The sequence below is a fragment of the Microtus ochrogaster genome, linkage group LG7_11, assembly GCF_000317375.1.
Source record: "Microtus ochrogaster isolate Prairie Vole_2 linkage group LG7_11, MicOch1.0, whole genome shotgun sequence".
NCBI classification, from domain to species: domain Eukaryota; kingdom Metazoa; phylum Chordata; class Mammalia; order Rodentia; family Cricetidae; genus Microtus; species Microtus ochrogaster.
The window spans coordinates 7,579,744-7,601,851 of NC_022032.1; the positions used below are offsets into that span (position 1 = coordinate 7,579,744).

At 42.4% G+C, this 22,108-nt stretch overlaps 2 protein-coding genes across 4 annotated transcripts in view; one reads left to right on the plus strand and one right to left on the minus strand.

The window, feature by feature from the left end:
- The window catches only part of Tti2 (TELO2 interacting protein 2), a 15,822-nt gene extending 3,790 nt beyond the window's left edge, over nt 1-12,032 (plus strand). The window contains exons 3-8 of one of the 3 annotated variants that reach the window (XR_003378302.1): nt 70-162; nt 1,487-1,674; nt 1,750-1,893; nt 4,362-4,524; nt 5,736-5,900; nt 11,609-12,032. Coding sequence is in view for 1 of the 3 variants with exons in the window: in XM_005362497.3 (XP_005362554.1) it covers nt 70-162; nt 1,487-1,674; nt 1,750-1,893; nt 4,362-4,524; nt 5,736-5,831 (684 nt within the window). In the remaining 2 variants the exon portion in view is untranslated. Of the gene's footprint in view, nt 1-69; nt 163-1,486; nt 1,675-1,749; nt 1,894-4,361; nt 4,525-5,735; nt 5,960-7,554; nt 7,634-11,608 lie in introns of those variants that run through there. The other 2 variants (XR_003378301.1, XM_005362497.3) reach the window with 2 other exon arrangements.
- Nucleotides 6,405-14,900, minus strand: Mak16 (MAK16 homolog). The gene is made up of 10 exons (XM_005362496.3): nt 14,805-14,900; nt 12,693-12,742; nt 12,506-12,615; nt 12,358-12,422; nt 12,046-12,197; nt 10,916-10,970; nt 9,197-9,271; nt 7,511-7,627; nt 6,946-7,011; nt 6,405-6,780 (listed from the first exon to the last, which is right to left on the minus strand). Exons 1-10 carry the CDS (start codon nt 14,817-14,819, stop codon nt 6,583-6,585), a joined length of 903 nt encoding a protein of 300 aa, XP_005362553.1. The 5' UTR covers nt 14,820-14,900; the 3' UTR covers nt 6,405-6,582.
- Between the last annotated feature and the right edge of the window lie 7,208 nt (nt 14,901-22,108).

Below are 22,108 nucleotides of genomic sequence, written 5' to 3' on the forward strand. Positions count from 1 at the left end.
CTAATTTAAAATTAGCGACATTTTGCCACTCTTGAGAAACCTTTAACCGGATACTTTGTCTGTTTGCAGCCGGCTGCTGATTTGCTGCAGTACAACAGAGCCCAGGTCCTGTACCACGCCCTTTTCAACCACTTGTACATGCCAGAGCACCACCTCATTCAGGTGTGTAAGATTTACTCCTAACCGCCTGGGTTCTGGGATGCGTCGAGGGTAGTATTGCATAAGCCAGAGCAGTTTAGAGCTGTTGTCCCCTGGGAAAAGGAGGGTGCCTGAAAGCTGCTGCATCTCAGTGTTAAGCGGGCATCCACTCTCCTGAGCATCTGCAGAGCAGCCCAGCTTTTATCTTCATGAGTGTCAACTATATGCTACTTGCGGGTAGGTCTGTTTTTATTAATTAAATGTTCCTCTGTGCTGGTCCATGTCAACAAATGGATTTGAAACCTCTTGTATGTGGATACTTCAGTGTCATTCTCCAGCCAACACCATTAACTGATAGTTGTCACGTGTTTGTGGTAGGTTCAAGAATAAGTGATTCAAGGAGTGTTTCTAGCTTGAATCCCTTTGGGAGACTTCTATGTAAGTACATGACTGCATACATCAATCCCTGTGTATGTACAATACAGCAATAGCTGTATTACGAGAGGTGCAATGTGTGACCAGCAGCAATGTGCAATTAGCAAGTTTAAGGGTAGCTTTAGGAGACTGGGAATGACAGGATAGATGTTAATGAAGGGTAAAAAGTAGGTTCTTAGGAGGGAGAACACTGTGAAGACAGAAGAAACAAGCTATAAGAAGTTATTAGTAGAGCTATCTTGGTTTTCTGTGTGCTGGGATTGAATCCCAGCCCTCATACATACAAGCAAAGTGCTCTCCACTGAGCCTCCTCAACTTGTTGCTCGTTCTCTGTATCTAGCTGGCTGGAAACCTGCACTGACTCTGACTGCTAAGTGCTGGGAAGGCAGATGGCAGGTGCACAGTGCAGTGATCAGCAGCTCCTCCCTGCTTCTGTTCTGTGCTTTCTCTACCTGTAATATTTTGGGTCCTGGGAATCCACTTAATATTAGATCGAAAATTTATTAGCATGATGGAGAAAGAAGATTTTTAAAATTGTCGGTCACCTAGAAAAGCCAGAGTGCTAAAAGGGAATGCCTGGACATGATGACTTCAAATAAAGAAGTTTGGGCCATCTTAGATTCTGTCGGGCAGTTTGATATAAAGTGCCTGTGACTATCATGGATCACTAAGTCTAAGGGACAATAGATCTAGATTCCTGGGTTAAGCAAGGCCTGAGCTCAGCCATTCTTTCCACGTCACAGATTAGTAAAGAACAGTTCTTGAGAGGAGGTTTGAAAATTTGCGGTAATATGTCTTTTAGAGTTCTGTGACATATCCTAGGGACAGTAGATTAATGAAGATCTTAGAAGAGTCAAAAATGCTGTGGATGCAAATGAAGTGAACTCTGGTTTTCTTTCATTCTTTTCTCTAGGCTGTGCTCCTGTGCCTCCTAGATTTATTCCCTGTCCTAGAGAAAGCTCTGCACTGGAAGGGAGATGGAGCTCGAGCCACTGCACACTGTCATGACGTACTTCAACTCATCCTCACCCACATGGAGCCAGAGCATCGCCTTCTCTTACGTAGGACGTATGCCAGAAACCTGCCCGCCTTTGTGAAGAAGTACGTACCTGGGCTGCTTTGGTCACACACACCATGTTCAACTTGTTAGCATCTCATTTCCTCTTCTGTTTTTAGGTTGGGGATCCTAACTGTCCGGCACATGAAGAGGCTGGAGCAAGTTATTGTTGGTTATCTGGAAGTTTATGATGGACCAGAAGAAGAAACGAGGTTGAAGATACTGGAAACCCTGAAACTTGTCATGCAGTATACTTGGCCCAGGTATAGCATCCAGGCTGACAGATGTGCTGGAAGGGCGTGCATAGGTTAGCTTTCAATTCAGAACTTACCCAGATCAACTATTCGGGACATGCAATGTATCTCAATCTTTTTCACTTGGTTCATCTCTAGGATATTCAGCTACTTCAAATACTCATATTTGAACCCCTTTCATCCGCCAAGGTTCTAGGTTCTGACACAGTTAAATTAGTTCTCTTCCTTAAAAGTTCTAAGGCTGGGCATTGTGGCACAACCCTTGAATTCCAGCACTCAGGACGCAGAGGCAGGCAGATTTGAAGCAGAGGCAGTAGGTTTGAAGCAAGCCTAGTATATTTAATGAGTTTCAGGCCAGCCAGTCAAAAAACAGAAAACAAAACAAAACCCCACACACGAAACAACAAAAATTCTATGGTCATGGAAGTTGGGAAATATTGTAGATTGTATTACTTTTCTATTTCTCTGGTAAGATACCATGACCAAGGCAGTTTATAGAAGAAAGTTTATCTGGGGCTTACAGCTTCAGTGGGTTAGAGTCCCTGACCATTGCAGAAGGGAACATGGCAGCAGACAGGCAGGTATGGCTTTGCTGCAGTAGCTGAGTGCTCACGTCCTGAGACACAAAGGATGAAGGAAGAGAGCCAACTAGGAACGGAATGGGCTTTTAAAACAAAGCCCACCCCTGGTGCCACACCTCCTCTAAGTTTTTCCAAAACAGTTCCACCAGATGGGACCAAGTATTCAAATATATAAGCCTAAGGGGTCCATTTTCATTCAGCACAGCACACAGATGGTCGGTCCAGATTGTAATTAGAATTTATATCAAAATACTAAAGGCTGTTTAGGATTGATGTGTAGTTAAGTGGTAGAGCACTTGTCGGTCATGTTCGAGAGTTCCATCCTTATCACTGTTCCTCTCCAAAAAGGCTACTTAGAGAAGTGCTTGAGTAGGCGTGTCTAAGTGTTCTTCATACAGGTCCTCAGTCTAACGGGAGAATGGTGTGCTTGGAGTGCTCCAGGGCGCATCGTTCAACATCCGCAGAGCAGTGACTCGGTTGCTAACTGAGGATGCGCTTATTTAGAAGGCATTCCTTATGTGGCTTGATGGTGTCAGGAGGAAAGGACCACCTGAACTGCCTAGTCACCTAATGGCTTTCTTGCATGAATGGACGGAATTCTGAAATGCAGCCAGAAAATCAAGAGCCCCAACTTAGTCTATTTGGGAGTGTATTTTCTTTCTTATAAATATACCAGGAGTCAAGAAACTTTCCCTAGTGAAAATCTTCGTCACATTTGTTACTGTATTGCATTTCCTCACCTGACATCTTTGTCCCCCACTAAACTACAGAAGACAACATGGAATGTATTCCTGAAGCACTCGGTACCTGTTATTAGGTCCATAAGTATTTAGAGGATGAAGAGATGGATTAAATCAAATTGAATCAAACTCATTCTAAACTGGGCCATTAAAAGAGAAAAGTGCAGAAATGTCGGGATGTGAGGGCAGGGACATGTGCACCTCTGTGTGGACGCATAGCATGGGAGTGGTGAACACGCACACTGCAGTGAGTGGTTAGAGACACAAGCTGGGAAACACTGAGCAGTTGAGATGAAGTGATGGAAATGAGTTTTCTAGTTACAGTACTATCCAGAAATATCAGGTGTGTATGTGTGTGTGTGTGCATGTGTCTGTGTCCCACAGTTCATGTTATTTTCCACCTTTCATTAAAGTCTGGCTTATAAAACTTACCACGTTAAAGCCTATAACAGTGGCATGGTGTAGTCAGAACATCGTGTAGCCAATAGTTGTGTCTATTTCATCAAAAGGATGAAGACTTAGAGAAAAGCAATTAATAATAAAATAGAATAATAGACTAGGCAAGTGAGTAGCCTAGTCTATGACTGAAAGTTCATAGTGACACTTAAGCCCTGCCAGTCATCCTTATTTCTCTAAGACAAGGTTTTTCTCTGTAGTAAAGCTCACGTTCTAGATCCTCTGTGTCCTCAGTGCTGGGAGTCTAAGTACATACCACTGCCTGTAGCCCTTAATGTCCTAGCATTAACTCACATGACTAGGCTGTCTCATCTCAGGTCAAAATTATAGGGCCTTGAGCAGGAGTCTCAGCCCAAAGTATTGGCAGGAAACAGTTTCCTGGTGGTTTGTTTGAGACAACAGGGTCTTGCTGTAGCCCTGGCTGCTCAAAAATCTCAGAGACCCACCTGTCTCTGCTTCCTAACTGGTATCAAGTGTTCCTGAGCAAGTGAGCCAATGTATGTACACAGGCTGGGTGTGGTAGAAAGAAAGGAACTTTGAGGCTAACAATCTGTGGTCTGCCTTTGGTCCTGTTTGTAGTGCTGTGATAGCAAACATCATTTGACTTCAGTTTTCCCGTATCTTGACCAACTCTTGTCCAAGTTTAACATTCCAGTTTGCAATATGAAGTTTTTTTTGTTGTTGTTTTTTGTGATTTCAGAATTTCCTGCAGAGTTGTGGTCTTGCTGAAGGCTCTCCTGAAACTGCTATGTGATGTAGCAAGGGATACAAGCCTCACATCCGAGGCCACCAAGAGCACCCTGCTCCAGGAAGCCACAGACTGCCTGATTCTTCTGGACCATTGTTCTCAGGGGCAGGTGAAGGTAAGGCAAGAGTCTGCAAGTCAGTTTCAGTTGGCCTCGTTCCTAGGTAACCCCAGTGATTAATTGTAATTTAACTACTTGTATGCCCAAGCATATTTGGACATGAACATAGAGAGTGTTAGGCCCCTACCTCTGTACTCTGTAGTCTTGGACTGTTTGTCCGATACCTTACCCTATTTATTTTTGGTGGTAGGGCCAAATTCTTTTAATGCTATTCAAAACCATTTAGAGCAAAAAAGATCAGATATTACTGGCATTCAGAACAAGAAAGAACAAGCCACCAGGATTTTATACAATTGTGTTCTGTGATTGACACGACACCCACTGTTTTAGTGAGACAGACACCTTAAAGTTCTGCTCTAGACTTTGAATTAAAACCAGTACCAACAAAGCCCAAAGAAATGAGGTTCTTAGCTGCAAAGGAGTAATACTGTGATTGAGATACCACGGTGTTCCTATGGAGGGACACCTTTTGAGATGTTTGGCCATATTCTTGTGTGCAAGTGCAGGTATATGGGATATAGGGTGTCATTCACGCACCATCCTTACTTTTTAAGACAGATCTCTCACTGACACGGAATTCTTCAAGCAAGCTTGGCTGGTTGGTTGGCCAGGGATCTACCTGTTTCCTCTTCCCCATACTTAGGTTACAGGTGTGTGCTCCCACTGATGACAAGTGTGAGTTTTAAACATGGACTGAACCCAGGTCCTCATGCTCATTCCACTGAGCTAGCTCCCCAATTTCCAAATACTCAATTTACCAACAGGAAGTTCTTCATTTTCATGTCCCACAAAATTCTCAGAACTAGTTTATGGAATCTATAACATGTATTTATTTACATGTAATTGAAAGACTAATTGCCCATTTTTATTACAGTAAGAATCTCTAAAGATTAAAGGAGCATGAGAAGAAATTCATGCTCCAAAATATGTAGAGCTCAGGTGTGGTTTGCTTTTCAGTTTATTCAAACATTTCACTGCTGCTCTTTACACGCGCTTGTGTGGTTTTCCAGCCAGAGGTCCACTTGAGTTGTTTTGGCTAGAATGAAGCAGGCTCTTAGAAGCCAGTGGGCTACGTACACTCATGGAACAGGATTTAACTGACACCTGTTCCGGTAGAGGTACTTCCTTTAGTGCCCACACTCGAATGTATGAATTAAGACAATGGGGAAACAGGTTTTACAAATTTACTGCTTGTTTTCATGTTTCAGGGTCTTCTGTCTAGAATCGTCCTGTCCTGTGAAGACAGCACAGTGGTGAGCTGCATCACTAAAGTGCAGCAGTGCTCTGCAGGTGTCCCTGAGTGACACCATGACCAACCAGCAAGAAAGGGTGTGGATGGAGTTATGGAAAAATCTATTTTTATACTAAACATTGTAAGTTGGAACTTTTGTTTTCTTCAGTTTATAGGAGAAACTGAACAAGGGGAAAAAAATTGAAGCTGGGTGGTGGTGGCACAAGCCTTTAATCCCAGCATTCAGCAGGCAGAGGTGGATCTGAGTTTGAGGCCAGTCTGGTCTACAGAAAGAGTTACAGAACAGCCCAGGCTACATAGAAAAACGCTGTCTCAAAAAACTAAAAAGGATAAAGAAACACTGGCATTTCTAAGTAAAAACTGGGAAGGGAAAATTTAGCACTTGTAATTTAGAACCATTTACACACAGTGTCAGTCCAGCTCCAGGGACTCCTCTGTCAGATCCCTAGGCTCAGGCTGTTACAAACAGCACGTTACAAAAATATTCTTTACAGCCGGGCGGTGGTGGCGCACGCCTTTAATCCCAGCACTTGGGAGGCAGAGGCAGGCGGATCTCTGTGAGTTCGAGACCAGCGTGGTCTACAAGAGCTAGTTCCAGGACAGGCTCCAAAACCACAGAGAAACCCTGTCTCGAAAAACAAAACAACAAATATATATATATATTCTTTACACTGTAAGGCGCTCTCTTCTCCACTCACTCCCTGGAGTGACATATATATTAACAATATAAATACTGTATGAAATATAGCACAAAGGAGCACAGTTGGAAGTGTTGACTTTTCAGGATAAAACATGAAGGAGACTCATGTGGTTTTGGCTTTGGCTGTGGGTTCTGTCTCCTGCTCATACTCTATCTCCACATAGGCCCGTTTTTTCCGCAAAGGTCCTTTTAAGGGTGCTTTGCCTTTGTGTTTGGCCTTAAGGGCCTTCTCTTCTTCTTCTTCACTGGAGGAGTCATCATCCTGTTCTTCATCACTGCCAGCATCCAGTTTATCCATATCCTAATACGTGGAGATAGAAGACAGGGAAGTGCACAATTTCTCCAGACTTTCCCCTGCTCAGCCAGTACAGAACAGACAAGAGTTTATCTGCTCCTGTGTTCAGGTTCCCCCTGCTCCTCCCTTTTGTAGCATGCCACAAAACATTCTTTATTCCACAGAGCTCACCTCAAAATCACTCAGGTCACTCTCATCCACATCATCGTCTTCTACAAACTCTCTTTTACCCACATCCTAAGATAAAACATAGTTACCAGGTTAGGGGAAAAAAAAATGAAGATCCAGTTTAGACACGTAGTTTTACCTCTTTTCATAAATAAGTGAATCAGAGTCTTCTAGACCTATTACTCTCAAGTTTAACAATTATAAATTAAAAAGAAAAATTAAGGATATAAAAGCCTATAGTTTATTGGCTGAACTCTGCTGAACCAGAATTAATCATCACATGATACAAAAGTGGGGGTGGAGAACTGGAGAAATGGCTCAGAGGTTAAGAGCACTGGCTCTTCTTCAGAGGTCCTGAGTTCAAGTCCCAGCAACCACATGGTGGCTCAAAGCCATCTGTAATGAGATCTGGTGCCCTCTTCTGACATGCAGGCAGAACACTGTATATGTAACAAATCTTTAAAACAAGACAAAGAACAAAAGGGGAAAATAATGCTGCCTCTGAATTACATGAAAACATGTTATCCTAAAGATTGCTGCGTTTTAAAACAAGACAAACCATACTTACCTCTTCATCTTCCTCCTCCTCATCTTCTTCTTCTTCATCTTCAGAGTCACTCTCTGCTTCCTGTTTCTCAAGGGCCTTGTCGAAGGCATGGATGGGGAAGTTGTAGATGTCGCCATACTGAAGAATAAACATAGACTGCCTTTAACTGTTCTTGAGTATTACATTTTTCAAAGTTCCTCTGACCAACAAGCATATTATTCATCATCAGGGACTAAATAAGGAAAACTATGATAAACAATATTTCTATAGCTTTCCAACCTCTATACAGTATATTTACAACTTTTAACAATCAGCAATTGATATTAAATAGATAGCTTCTGTGGAGAAGAAAGCCAAGTCATTTCAAATCTACTAGTTTATGAAACCACGGGCATTGGGACAAATCTAATTTTGTTTAGAAAGGGAAATAACACGTTTTAATCACCTCTCCATCTTTCTAAATGACACTGTTATTAGTCAAAAGACTGAGATACTTTTTAAAAAGGTTTTTTAAAACTTATTTTAAAGAACTTCAAAAGACTAGAGTAACACATAGAAGTAAACACTCTACCCATTGAGACTGAGGATGGAGGTTGATCAACAGAGTACTTGTTTAGCACGTACAAATTCCTAGGTTCAATTTCCAACATCATATACACCTGCATGGTGACCTCCCTATACCAACCACGTGGGAGGTTGGAGATAGGAAGATCAAGAAATTAAAATCATCTTTTGCTACAAAGTGAATGTGATGCTATCATGAGATATAGTCTCAAAACAGCAAAATCAACTATAGGGAGGTACTGGAGTGAATGTTTGCTGACATGGTACGGCTATGCCAAGGACCCCAGAGCATAAGACCCTGAAAGAATGGCAAAGCTGTCCTCTTGTCTGAGTGCACATGCTGACAATGTGTACAGAAATGTCTACTATAGCTCTGCCTCCACCAACATTTATGGTCTGAAGTAGTCCCCACTACAGAGACTGCCCCTACTAAGATTTAGCCAAACCTGTCTCCTTGGTCCAGCTGTGTACCATAAACCCTGCCTCCTTACTTGTCTGCATGTGATACCCTACTCCCTTGTTCAACTGTGTGTAAAAATCTGCCTCCCTGTTCAACTCTATATAGTAAACATGATGAGCTTCCAGGGTGCTCAGGTTTTTCATCCAAGAGCCCAGTCCATCCAATCCCAGCTTTCTACATATCTATCTTTTTTGCTCTTTGCTGCCCGGAATCAGGTCTGTCCCTGGAGGCTATGCATGGACGGAGGGAAAACCTATGACTTCTATGTTTTTATACAGAACTGTTGAGCTTGGAAGTGTCAACTGGAAATAAAGGGCAAAAAAAAGTCTCACCAGGACAGGTCTACATGTATTTGTTTTATTCCATGCACAAATTGCCATGGGACAGCTATTTGTGACGTTAAAAAATAAATAGATTACATGGGCGGTGGTGGCGCACGCCATTAATCCCAGCACTTGGGAGGCAGAGGCAGGTGGATCTCTGTGAGTTTGGGGCCAGCCTGGTCTACAAAATGAGTTCCAGGACAACCAGGAAACCACGTCTCAAACAAACAAACAAAAAAACCCACCTAAATAAATAAATAAACAAACTAACAAATAAAAATTTAAAAATGCATTTTCTGTATTTCCTAGCATGGTGCTACTACTTAAGAAAACACTTGCCAATACTACTAGCTTTCTCACCGTTTCTTGTTTGAGTCTTTCCAGTAATTCCTTCTCAATGGCGTTGTCCAGCTGGGCAGCTATTAATGCTTTTTCCTATAAGAAAAAGTACAAATCCATTACTCCATTAGGACTCATTTTCTAGCCTGTACAAATATAATTACCAGCTTTTAATAGCAGTATGATGTAGTGTAGTTATTTTCTACTTGCCTCCATTAGTGAGGCTTTTGCCTCTCTAGCCAGACACATTTCTTCTTTCCCTCTCAAAAGCTCTTGGGACCTTTCAATTCAAGAATTCCCATCTATAATTTGCATAAATATAACAAAGAAAATAATTCCTATGACTTCAGCAATAGTATTCTGGATTTTTAACAAGTTCTCGATAGACAAACTACACATACATGCTTACATACATTAAGAATGTCAGGAGGGGCTGGAGAAATGGTTCAGTTGGTAAAGTGTTTGACCTGTGACTATGAGGACCTAAGTTTGGACTCCAACTGTGCCAACTGCAAGAAAGGAGGCAGATAGGTGGACCCCTGGAAGCTTGTGGGAAAGATCCTGGCCTACAGAGTTCAAGTCAATTAAAGATCTCTCAAGAAAACAGTAGGAGGAGCTTGAGGACTCACTCAAGGCTGTCCTTTGACTTCCACATGCATCTATGCCATGCATGTGTGCTCTATGTACACTATGAATATATAAGTGGATTTTAAAAGTGTCAGAAAATACTCTTGGTGGGAAGGAGGCCTCTGATTCACGTGGGAAAAGTGTAACTTTCTCTGCAATGTTTACAAGAGCACCTGTTTGATAATTAGGGAATATGGAAAGTCACTAGCTGGACTTGAATAAAAATTGGTGTATAATTAGTGGAGAATTAAGAATTCAGTGCAGTCTCCAATCATCTAATCTCTGTGTGGTGATACACACCTGTAATTCCAGTACCCTGGGTTGCTGAAGGAGGATCATGTTGGGCCAGTTTAGGTCACATAGTAAGAGGCTGTCTTGGACAGCAACGAAACAACAGATTAGAGATCTAAAGGTCCATGTGATTAGTAGGAATAAAAGTACCAAATATTATTGAAGGTGCTCCTTAAAAGGACAAAAGGAAGTGAATGTCATTTGGTGAAAGAGAGAGCACTGTAAATGCCAAGAAGGAATGAGAAGTGGAACTTGTCGGAACAGCTGATTCTGAGGAGGAAGCTCAGCCTGACTCAGAAATATCAGAGAGGAGGACAGAGACTACTCTGGAGCACGCTGTCCTCTCCACGCATATTACCGTCACCACCCTTTCCTAACAGAACAACCCAGTTTACTTCATGGTAGCTTAACCCAAGATCAGACAGTGTGTCCATTCTTTGTTTATTTTTAACCAATAATCAAAACTTTTCAATTTTCTAAGTTATATAACCAAAATAGCCATAAGGCTACTTACAGACAGGGTTTAAACTCGGCTGAAGATAATGCATGAGTCAGATAATGTCAAAATTCTAAATTCTGAAATGTCTGACTGAGGAATTTTAGATGCGGAGTTATCTAAAATACCTTTAGACTGTTTTCCATTATATCCAAATGGAGAGTATCTGGTTTTAGCCTTCAGTGAAAATCATAATCTGAAGATATGAAAGTGGCCATATGTCACTAAAGAGACACTCCCCAATTTGACACATGATGAAGGCCAGGCACCAACCCCTTTCTCACATGGAGACAGAGAAGCTATGGAAGCATCAGAACAGTGTTTACCTCTCTTCTCTTCTCCCTCCGCTCAACCTTCTTGCTCAAAGGAACAAGTTTCTTCCTAGCAGAAAACAAATACATTATATTAGAAAATTCAAGTTCATTCTAAAAATTAAAGAATTAGAATTGGTTTTCTGTTGACAGCACATCTGCCCAGCACACACAAAGCTCTAGGTTTGATTGCTATGTACATTTGAGCATAAACACACACACCTACAGTTGAATGGTAGGAAAAGCCAGGAGCCCAAGTAGTGGCTCATGCACATCAGTAACTTAGCACTGACCTGAGGCAGAAGGATCACTGTGAGTTGGAAGCTACGTATTAAGTTCTAGGCCAGTGTGTACTACAGGGTCAGAAGATTTGAACTAGCTCTGTAAACCAGGCTGGCCTTGAACTCACAGAGATCAACCTGCCTCTGCTTCCCAAGTGATTAAAGGCGTGCGCTGCCATGCCCAGCTATAGAAGTCAGATATTTTAACGTGGGTTTTTTTTTTTTTTTTTTTGTTTTTTGTTTTTCAAATCAGGGTTTCACTGTAGCTTTGGAGCCTGCCCTGGAACTAGCTCTTGTAGCCCAGGCTGGCCTCAAACTCACAGAAATCTGCCTGCCTCTGCCTCCTGAATGCTGGGATTAAAGGCGTGCACCACCATTGCCTGGCTTTTAACACGTGTTTTAATGTGGTTATTTTTATTTTCTTTAGGTTCATTACACTAGGATTAATGCTTCAGTGAACCAAGAAACGGGAATTTTCTGAAAAAGGTTCACATGATTTTTAACATTCTCTGCTGATCTCAATGAAAAGGCCTCCATTTGGCCTCCTTCAGAACTATTAGTCCTGTGGATTCCATGTCATCTCTACACTGAGTGTAGTTCATACTTCTGATAATCACATTTTTACATCATTTTGAAACCTTTCATTTCAGCTTTTCTCAGGGACTACACAGAAAAAATTTCAGGTGGGTAGGGCATACATCTTCTGCCTTAAAATCCTGCAGAGCCACTGGGCACATCCATATCCCAGTTTTGTCTTGGCATAGCATAAAGGATTAGTCACAGGTGAGTTTAATAGGAAGCGCTGTTTGTGACACAGTCTAGGGAAAGGCTGAACGTAAATAAAGGAATGAACTTGGCCCTTACCGGCGCTTCAGTGTAAGTTTTCTAATTCGAATCAGGTACTGGGTAATCTTGGTAAACCTCTGCTTACATTTGTGTCGAATGAAGCGAGGCCAGTAAATTAAATTTTCATCTATTTGTTCCAATGCTTTCTCATAGTTTTTACTAAGTCGGACCTGTGGAACAGAAAAGGGAAACAAGGGGGATGGTAAATCATTAGGCCTTCATGTTAGTAATGACAGGACATACAGAAGATGGCTTCAATGTCTAGAGATAACCAAAGTGTCACTCTTACTCTTGAGCAACGGTCCCTGCAGTTTTCTCAGTGAGCCTTACCCGTTCCCAGAGCCGCCGGGGAAAAGCTGCTCGTTCTATGACCTTCATATACAGGTAGCACTGTCCTGAGGATAAGTTAAACAGCCATGTTACTATTTACAGACAAACTAGAAAGAACCTTTTATAAACTCTTGTGTGGTTTTCATACCTTTCTCTTCTTTAATGGTTGCATACTGACTGTTTGCCAGAGGACAAGATGACCGATTGCACAGCCCAGTCAGACTGTACTCATTTCTGCAGAAGCCCTGAGTCTTGGTTCTAGGATGCAAGGAAAGAAATGTTTCCAACCAAGGGGGCAACGAAATATGGTTTAGTCTAGACTGCAATATACTCACCTTATTTTGAAAGAACAAAATTGTTTGTTTCCTAGTGTATTCCAGATAACCTGCAAGACAAAGTGAAAACCCATTTACTCTGGCCCCAAAGGTGCTGTTTAATGTAAAAAGAGACAGTGTTCTCCAGGCTGCAAATGGTGCTCACTGGTAGAATTCTTCCCAGCATGTGCAAAGCCCTCGGTTAAGTGCAACACCACTACCACCAAAATACAAACAAAAAAGACGAGGATCTTGTCATAGCACAGTGCTGCAGCGCCCAAACATAAAGGGAAAGAAAATAAGTATTCTTTTAATAGGCCTGACTTGTTTCCTTTACACAGTAACATAGTCTTGTTTGTTTTTGTTTTTTAAAAGCCCTAAATACAGCTAGGCGGTGGTGGTACATGACTTTAATCCCAGCATTTGGGAAGCAGAAGTAGGCGGATCTCTGTAAATTAAAGGCCAGCCTGGTCTACAGAGCTTATTTAGCAACAAAATTTAATTAATAGTTGGCAACTTTTTTTCCCAGTATATACATACATTCTATCATCTGTAGTATGTACCTGTGCATAGTGTTAAAGAGTCACATCATATATACCCAGTGACTTTTCTTTTTCACGTGTGCCCATTATCCACTGTCAAAGGCTGCACAGTACTAGATACTTAAGATACATCCCACAACTTTATCCCCTTTCAGTGTACTACATACTTAGACATGCATCCCACAACTTCATCCCCTTTCACTGTCTCTCTAGCTAACGTGTTCTTTATGCTAATGCAAAAGCACTGACATCTCCAGGCCCTGACATCATAAAACACTCTAATGTTTGTGGATGAAAAAAAGTACAGCCTTCAAGTGCAGTATTTAGTTATGAGAAAGTATATGAATGACGCAGCAACAAGTTGCAGTCAATTTAGGAGCTAAATATGGGTGTATGAGAGCATAGAAGTCTTTGGACCGCCTAGAGGAACTGAGAAAGACTCTAAAGCAATTAAAGAAAAAACGAAGAAGGGTCAAAGCATAAAGCATATGTTGAGTATTTAATAGGGGTGTCTGGTGGGGAAGTAGGAAACAAATTAATGAGTGAGTGCGGATACCATTCACACTGTGGCTTTTAAGCAGCATTGGATCAGCTCTCTCCTAAGCACCACATTTGCCTGTGTATCTAGCTGCCCACTTAGCATCTGTGAAAGGATCCCAATGATAAGCATACCGAGATGTCACTTTTAATTCCCCACTCCTCCAAAGAATACAACATTCTTCCCAGTTCCCACTGAAACGACCTAAAAACGTTTCCTTCAAGATTCCACCTGACCTCGCCCTGGCAAGGATATCAAATTCATCATCCCTCTCTCACCATCTTGATTCCTATAACAAGCCCCTCCGATGCCCTCTATATTCCGCCTGTCCCATCTCCGATCTTTGTACCTTTACCATTCCTACCCTCCTTCAGTGGCTGGCTCGTTCCCGATTTCTTTACTTTTTATTGAAATGCCTGACTGGCCATTTCTGCAGTGGTCTCTCCTCCCCACTCTTCATCATAACTCCTCTTTCGTGGTATCGTTTACCATGCAAACGTTTCATCCGTTTATTCTCCATCCCCACAGTGCTTATGAAAACACAAGTGTTGTCTGACTGATTAACAACCAAGTACTCAGTAATTACCACAGTGCCTACTGGAATTGATAAGTATTAACAACCCCTGCAAACCGACGAACGTAGGATACTGCAGAAATTATGACCCAGACAGTAGAGCAAGGTAGAGAAAAGCCTAACACAGGATACGTATACAGAAAAGGAACGCTCATGGACGAGCGGGACCCTTAAACATCAACTGTAAACTTGGCACCTCTCCCGCCTTCCAAGTCACTCAGCTGGCAACGGCACAAGGGCCTTTACCGCTAGGCACCAGGGACTAAGTGAGTCGATCCGGAGGAAGGGAGGGGTGTCCTGGCCTTTTAACCGCAGTGGGGCTCGAGTGGGGACCCAGTTTTGAAAACCGGGTTCTGCAAGTCTCGCAATCCGAGAAAACAGGAGACGAACGGGCCATCTAAGTATGTGGGTTCGAGTCCTAAGAGAACGAAATGGCCCGCACAAACCCCGGGCCTCCAGAGCAACAGGAGGGAACTCACATCATCCGACTGCATGGTGCCGGAGGATCAGCACGCCGCGTTAGGCAGGACAAGGAAAGCAGACATGCTCCTTCCGGGGAGTCACTTCCGGAGAGCCCGGCATAGCCTATCGCGAGAGTGTCTCAATCTCGTGGAAGGCAGTGACGTCTCCTAGTGGACTGTGCGTGCGCGCTTCCGCTGTCTCGCGCTCGATCAGTTCGGGTCGTGCTTGCCACCTGCATCCTTTACCCTTGCGGCGCAGGCGGCGGTGCCCGTGTCTTGCTTGGTTTGCTTTAGGAGCGCTCTAGCGTCTTCCTCAGTGACCGGCAACGTTGTGCACTCGCCCAAAACCTCTAAAAAGTGGGTCTCATTTGTCCTCTCTAATTGGTAGGCGCGCTCCCGAGCCTCCCATTGTGCACGCGCGGGGACTTGATGCTAACGCCGTCCTGCTTCCGGGCTGTGGCCGCGAGCCTGTAAGGACTAAAGGTGTCAGCTCTTTTACCAGCCTGCTGCGACTTTTTTTGGTTTTTCGAGACAGGGTTTCTTTGTAGCTTTGGAGTCTGCCCTGGAACTAGCTCTTGTAGATCAGGCTGGCCTCGAACTCACAGAGAAACGCCTGCCTCTGCCTCCCTAGTGCTGGGATTAAAGACGTGCTCCACCACCAACCGGCTCCTACTGCGACTTCTGACGGCTATCTCCCTCTTCACTTTGAAATACACACTGTAGAACTACTTTAAAGCAAAGCGAACAAAACAAACAAACAAACAAACAAACCTGTGTTCAAGTGACCCACCAAACTGACAAATACTCCCCTCAGCCTTGCTTCTCCCATAGTGCTGGGAATCAAACTCAGGTTACTAGGCTCATACAACCTCCCGAGCCATTATCCACTGAGAAAAATGCTTTCAAAAGGTCATCAGGTGTAATAACAAAATTGAGGTTTGCTTCCCCATTTCTCTTCCCCAAAAGCCATGAAATAATTCACCAAGTGATTCTGGAGCGACTGCCATGTACCAGATACATTCACAGAGTCTAGGCAAACAACAACAAAGAGGGAAATTGTTCTGTGCCCTCAAGATACTTACTTAGCCACGGGGATTCAGAAAATAGTAAATAATCGATGCTGTATACTATAAAACGTAATATTTAGGTACTAGCAAGTGTTACAAAAGCAATGAAGCAGCTATGCACCATAGAAATCCCTTTTGGCTGTTTGGGAGGCAGAGACAGGAGGATTGCTTTTGTTCAGGAGCTTGAGTACTATAGGGAGACCGCATCTCCACGGTGTTGGTGATAACTAGAATGATAAAGCAAAGGAAGAGTGGAGATAGAGAGGGTTTTCAGAAAGATTTTATTGGGAGAGCTCCATAAAAGAGATAACTAACAGAAAATGCCAATGAGGTGAAGCTATAATGCGTCATGACAACACGACTACCAGTGAAGGAAGACAAAGAACAAAGACTAAGTTTCTCAGTCACTTGGGATTCCTTTATTGAGAACTCTCTATTTAGTTCTGTACTCCATTTATTTATTTATTTATTTATTTATTTATTTATTTATTTATTTAGTTAGTTAGTTAGTTAGTTAGTTAGTTAGTTTTTTGAGACAGAGTTTCTCTGTGGCTTTGGAGCCTGTCCTGGAACTAGCTTGTAGACCAGGCTGGCCTTGAACTCACAGAGATCTGCCTGCCTCTGCCTCCTGAGTGCTGGGATTAAAAGCGTGTACCACCATCGCCCAGCCTGTACTCCATTTTAAACTGGGTTATATGTTTCCTTGATATCCAGGTTTTTAATTATATTGACTATCTCATGTGTAACTGGTAAATTTTCCCCCCTGCTCTATAGCCTGCCACTTTTTCCAAATGATTGTGCCCTTTGCCATACAGATGTTTTCAGTTTCATGAGGTTGCATTTATTAATCGTTTTTCTAAGTGCCTGTGCTGGACCCAAATTTTTGTGATCCACAGCCATGGTCTGTCCTCAGGCCTAAGAATCAGACTGCAGCTCTTTGCCACATGGGATGATGATGATGATGATGATGATGGTGATTTTGGTTTTTGGAGACATGGTTTCTTTTTGTAGCCCTGGCCGTCCTGGAACTCGCTCTATAGACCAGGCTGACCTTGAACTCACACGCCTCTGCCTCCCAAGTGCTGGGATTAAAGGTGTGCACCACCACTGCCCTGTGATGTGAAATTTCTTAACACGGCTGCTTACTTGAACCAGTTAATGATGAGACTCTCATTCCTGAGCTCAGCGTTGGTAAAAGTGCTTGCCATCAAGTTTGGTGACCTGAGTTTGATTCCCAGGTGTTGTAATGGAGGGGAAGAATTGACTCCCCCAGGAAGTCCTTCCCTATCCCCCACTACACACACACACACACACACACACACACACACACACATTGTGTGTTGGCATGCGTGTGTCCCATCCCAACCCCAACACAATAGATAAATGAATGTGATATTTTTAAAAAGATACAATAATGCCAGCTCCATTATTCTTTTTGCTTAGCATTGCCTGGGCTATCTAGGGAATTTTGTGTTTCCGTATGAATTCTATGATTGGTTTTCTACTTTTCTGAAAACTTACATGGGGATTTTGATTTAGACTGTATTAGATCCATAAATTGCTTTTGGTAGGATAGTCATTTTTTTTTCTAATATTCTACTAGTCCTTGAGCATGGGGGGTTTCTCCATCATTTAGTTTCTTTTTGGATCTCTTTCCTTAGTTTTAAAGTTTTTGTCATAGAGGTTCCTCATCTCCTTGGTGAGATCTGCTGTGTGTCTGTTGTTACTGGTGCTATTGTGAATGGGAGCGCTTCCTTCATTTCCTCTCAGCATCTTTGTCATTGGCTTATAGACAGTCTATTGAGTTTTGTGTGCTGATTTTGTACTCTGCTAATTTGCTGGATGTGTTATTTAGTTCCAGGGGATTCTGTGCAGTCTCTAGGGTCTCCTGCATAGAACAGAATCATCTACACAGAGAGATAGCTTGACCTATTTTCCTACTGTGTCCTGATTATTTCTTTCTTTTGTATTGTGCTCTAGCTAAGATTTTGAGCCTATATTGAACAGCAGTGGAGACAGTGAGCATGTCTGTCTTGTTTGGGTTTGTTTATTTATTTATTTATTGAGACAGGGTTTCCCTGTGTAGCTTTGGTGCCTGTCCTGAAACTAGCTCTTGGAGACCAGGCTGGCCTCGAACTCACAGAGATCTGCCTGCCTCTGCCTCCGGACTGCTGAAATTAAGGGTATCTGCCACCTCTGCCCAGCCATCTCTGTCTTATTTCTGATTTCAATGGGATTGCTTTGAATTGTTCTACACATAGGATGATGTTGACTATAGGAATGTCATATAGCCTTTATGAGGTTGAGGTATATTCTCTCTTGTTCTATTATCTCTAGAATTTTTATCATTAAGACATACTGGGTTTTCTCATGCCTTTTCTATATCCATTGAGATAATTATTTGATTTTTGTCTTTCATTCCATTTATATGAACATATACCCTTATCAGCTTGCACATGTTGACCAATCTCTGCATCGAAGATAAAGTCAAGTTGGTCATGATGAATTATATTTATATTGTATATCTGAATTTGTTTGGCTAGTATTTTGTTGACAACTTTTGCATCTTTGTTCATTAAGGATATTGGATGGTAGTTTTCTCTTGTATCATTGTTTGATTTTGGTATTGACTTCATAAATGGTGTTTGGAAGTGTTCTATTTATATTTTGTGGAACAATCTGTGAAGCATTAGTTGTAGTTCTTTTCCAAAGATATGATAGAATTTTGCTGTGAATCCATCTTGTCCTTGGCTTTTTAAAGTAGGGGCAAAAAGGAACATAATATTCCAAAGTTGGGAATATTATGTTCAGGTGTGTGTCTTTTGTCTCGTCACATACATAGTTGCATTTGTTTAACTCTGTGAAGCTGTGATACTTTGCCTGTCTATGATCTAATAAACACCTGATGATCTAATAAAGATCTGTACGGCCAATAACAAGTTAGGACAAAGGATGGACAGGGCTAAATAGACAGAGAAATCTGGGAGAAAAAGGATAGTGGTCAGAGAAGGGGGAGTACATCAGGGGCCAACCATCCAGCTGCACAGCAATTCAAGGAATAAGAGTAAGATTTACAGAAGTAAGAGAATGGGAAAGCCCAGAGGCAAAAGGCAGATGGGATAACTTAAGTTGAGGAAAGCTGACAAGAAACAAGCCAAGCTAAGACTGGACATTTATAGCTAAGAATAAGCCTAGCTGTTGGCTGTTAGCTTTTTATTAAACTAATCTGAGTGACACATCTTCACAGTGTACAAAAAGATTATTCCACAACATCACATCAGAAACTAGGGGGTTAGTTAGTAGGACACAGCTGCCATGAAGAGAAATGGGGATCTAACTGGGAAGTGGGGGAACGGCAGGTTTTGAGGTTTCAAAGGATGCACACAGTTCCCAGTTAACCCTCTCTGCTTCCGGCTGTTACTCAGGATGTGAGCCCTCAGCTCTCAGCTGCTGCTCCAGACACAGACGATGTCTGCTGCTTCTGTCCACCATCGTAGGCCCTAAACCCTGTGGAACCATGAGCCCCAAATAAATTCTTTCTTTTAAAAGTTGCCTTGGCCATGGTGTTTTTTCACATTGGTAGAAAAGTAACTAGAACAGCAACCCTGGGAGCCTCGCTTAGCCTCTTTATTAGCTTCATTTCTCACCAGCCAAATGGGAACAAAGAAAAACTTCTTCCAAGAGTTAATATGAATGATATGATCTTCATGACACATTTAACAAAATTGCTGGGTACATAGGTAATATTGTCTGTAATTGTTACTGCTATTCTGAGAATGGGAAGCCAAATGGGATCCCTGGTCACATGTTTAAAGTGTACCATGCCACTTTTCTTACTGTTCAAACCTTGCAGAGCAATGCCTAAGCGTATCAAAAACGTTGTCTTTAAGTACTGTGGAGCAGATGGGGGGTTCTTGGGAATTGGATTGCGGCTTCACGCATGCTAGACCTGTTTCCCCCAATAGCTTTTGGGGTGCCGGCCTTAGGGCTTATCTGTGCTTGTGAGGACACAATAAGGAAGAGGAGGGGGATCTCCTTTGCTCTCTTGGGGGGTCGGAGCAGAAGCAAGCTTGAGGGGTTGTTCATATCTCCCCGGGGCAGATCGGCACAACTGGACCCACCGCGGCTTCAATCTTGTGCTGTATTTTGCAACCCTGTATTTCCCTTTTGAATCTCCATAATAAAGACTTTTATAAATTCTCTTTTCACAGAGGATCTCACCAAGTTGCCTTAGAGTACTGACTTGTAACTTGCTCTGTAGCCCAGGCAGGCCTCTTTGACCAATCATTCCTCTTGCCAGTAGCTTCCTGAGTCTCTGGGGCTATAGATCTGTACGGCCACACCACGGCCCAGCTGTTAAATTCCTTTGCGATAATTAACTCGCTCACTTTAAGCCTTGTTTTCCAGGACTGTAAAAACCAATCAACCAGCAAACACAATCCCCCAAATCCAGTTTAGTCTTTGAATAACTAAATGCACAAATCCCTGTGTGTCTTCTGTACCGGAGTTCAGAGCACTGGGCATTTTAATTCAGTGTGCTAGAACCGGTTGGCTGACGTTGGGTGTTTTCTGACAGCTTGGGCACTGTGGGTGACACCTGGAGCTGCCTCAGTCTGAACGGGCCACCTCCTCTGAGCTGCAGAAACCACATCTGTCAGTCAGTCAGTCAGTCAGAAACAGTGTGCACATCTTTTCCAAGGAGAAATAGCAAATGTTCTAGCATGAAAGGCCTCGCATATGTATCCTGCTTGTATTTTTGACTTTTGTATTAGTGACTCTGACTACTGGGCTTCTATTTAGTGAGACTTGTTAGGACATTATTATTGGGAATGAAAACAATAATGTTTACATTTTTTTCCCTCACCTTTAAGAAGTACCTTAGCCTGTCCTTCTGGATTGGTGAAGTGGAAGGATCCCGGTGACAGGACTGGAGGGACATTGCTTTGAAACTCAGGTATACCGCTTGAAGGCAAGTGGGAAAATGCAGGAGGTGGAACAAAGATGTTATCAAGAGCTTCCTCTTTAAGTCAAGTGACTTAAAGAATCTCTCTAGAGTTAGCACAGAGAAATCTTAGATGAGGAGCCTGGATTCACTTAAAGTACTGCGGAAGCCTGTCTGGCAGCCTTCACCGAGCTGTGGAGTGGTTTTTGAAATAGCAGGGCTAAGAGTCCTCTTCAATTGACAGTTTGCTCTTCTGTCCTTGATCTCTCGCTTTGAAAGCATCCTCCAACAGAGTCTTTTTGAGGCACTCTTCAGGAGCTTATGAGCTGAAAGATAAAGGAGGAAAAGCATGTTTTTGTAACCCCAGTCCAAAACGATAGAGATTCTAAAATTCCAAGGAAAAGCTCCTATTTTTCATAATACATGACTTTCTATCTTAGCATAAGCATTATATTATATATGTATATTATCAATTAAACATTATACATTCTGCAATGTTCGATTCAGTGAAAATAGGCTGCAAGTCTTAAATGTGTCTGAACTTTGAGAGTATAACCTCTTTCCATTTTGTCTTCAGAAAACTTAAGATTCATCAGAGCAAACAGAATGAATAAACAACACTGGCATGCTGGATGAGATAAGGAACAGGACATGGACTAAGGAGTGGTGGGAAGGCTGTTTCGAACAGGGCATCAAATAAAGCCTCTCTTAGGAGTCAAATACAATATTGAAGTGGAAAGTGACCCCTGAAAATCTCGGGGAAGACCTTCTCTAGATTTTACTGGTGAAGATCCTACAGAGGTAATAAAGTCAGAGAAATAGCCTGATCCAGGTAATTCATGGACTTACACGTTGCTATCCTCCATATGAATGTATGCATATACTGCTTTTTTAAAACCTTTAATTGAAAAAAAATTTTTCATACAATATATCTGATCACACTTTCTCATCCCCTAAACTTTTCAGATCCTTCCCACCTTCCGCCAGCCAAATTAATGCATGCCCTTTCTCTCTCTCTCTCTCTCTCTCTCTCTCTCTCTCTCTCTCTCTCTCTCTCTCTCTCGTTAAAGAACAATGAAACATACGTAAACTACCACCCAAAAACACAAAAAATGGAACCCAAAATACATAACCAAAAGATCAACAAGATAAATTAATTTTCTTGATGTTGGCCAACTACTGCTAGGCATGGGGCCTACCCTGAAGTTTGTTGAATATACCTAGTGAGACTCCACTGGAGGAAACACCATGGAAGAGTGTTCGATTCAGTGTCTTTAAGTATCCTACACACATTGTTGTTGAATAGCAATCAC